We start from the raw sequence: 891 nt of genomic DNA on the forward strand, positions 1-891 counted from the left end.
ATATATATATATATATATACACACACATATATGTATATAGTTATCTTTTTGTGGCTCATGAAAATGATGGTGGGTTTTCACCCCACGCCATGCTGTACGATTTGCCTCCCAGGGAGGATACCAAAGCCTCCCAAGTCAGACCCGGATGTCATTCTCAGGGACACAGGAAGCTCAGGGAATGTGATGGAGTCTGTGGCTGCCCCTCAGCCTCAGCCGCCTCCCCAAGAATCCTAGTCCTCACACTCGCTCATCAGGTGAGCCACCTGTCCCCGGCTCGGGCACACTGCTCCATACGCATGGCAGGGCCACACTATCACCACTGCCAGACGCAGTTACTGAGCTTCGGGCTGGAAGCGCTCTGGACTGCAGAGGTAGGAAATAGTACTTACAGCGTCCACCCACTCATTCCAAAACATTCACGGCACCCGCTCTACTGTACTGTTCTGAGTGTTGGGAATACAACAACAAAACAGGGATCTACACTCTGACATTATGGCCTTAAGAGCTGGTTAAATATCTTAATCCCTTATTTACAGTGGCAGGGACCTAGGCGAGGAGCGACCTTGAGGGTTTGGTGTCAGATCACTGTCATCAATGGCAACAGCAGGGCCCTGGGAACTTCCATCTCCGAAGCTTCCCTTTGGCCTGAGAGACAGCAGGTTCAAATACTACTGGGAGAGCGAGAGGGTGGGGCCTCAGTTTCCTGGCTTGCTCAATGGGTCAGGCATGAGCGGCCCTAAGCAGCCCTCAGCTGTTTCGGCCCCCAAACGGGGCAGCAACGCGCGCCCGGCCCCTCCACAGCGCCCAGCCTCCCATTCCCGGCCGGCCCCGCCCCCTAAATCACGTGACACGCGGGGTTTTCCCATTCCCCTGGCGTGACGTCACGACGGA

The 891-nt window shown here is 54.9% G+C and overlaps 1 protein-coding gene across 1 annotated transcript in view; it reads left to right on the top strand.

Annotated features, from left to right (window-relative positions):
• The first annotated feature begins 726 nt into the window (after positions 1 to 726).
• Relb (RELB proto-oncogene, NF-kB subunit) overlaps positions 727 to 891 on the top strand; it is a 24144-nt gene continuing 23979 nt past the window's right edge. The window contains exon 1 of the mRNA XM_033766001.1: positions 727 to 875. Within this exon, the coding sequence (XP_033621892.1) occupies positions 727 to 875 (149 nt within the window). The remainder of the gene's footprint in view (positions 876 to 891) is intronic.

Source organism: Fukomys damarensis, unplaced genomic scaffold (genome assembly GCF_012274545.1).
Source record: "Fukomys damarensis isolate Sample0158 unplaced genomic scaffold, DMR_v1.0_HiC HiC_scaffold_19, whole genome shotgun sequence".
Taxonomy (NCBI): Eukaryota; Metazoa; Chordata; class Mammalia; order Rodentia; family Bathyergidae; genus Fukomys; species Fukomys damarensis.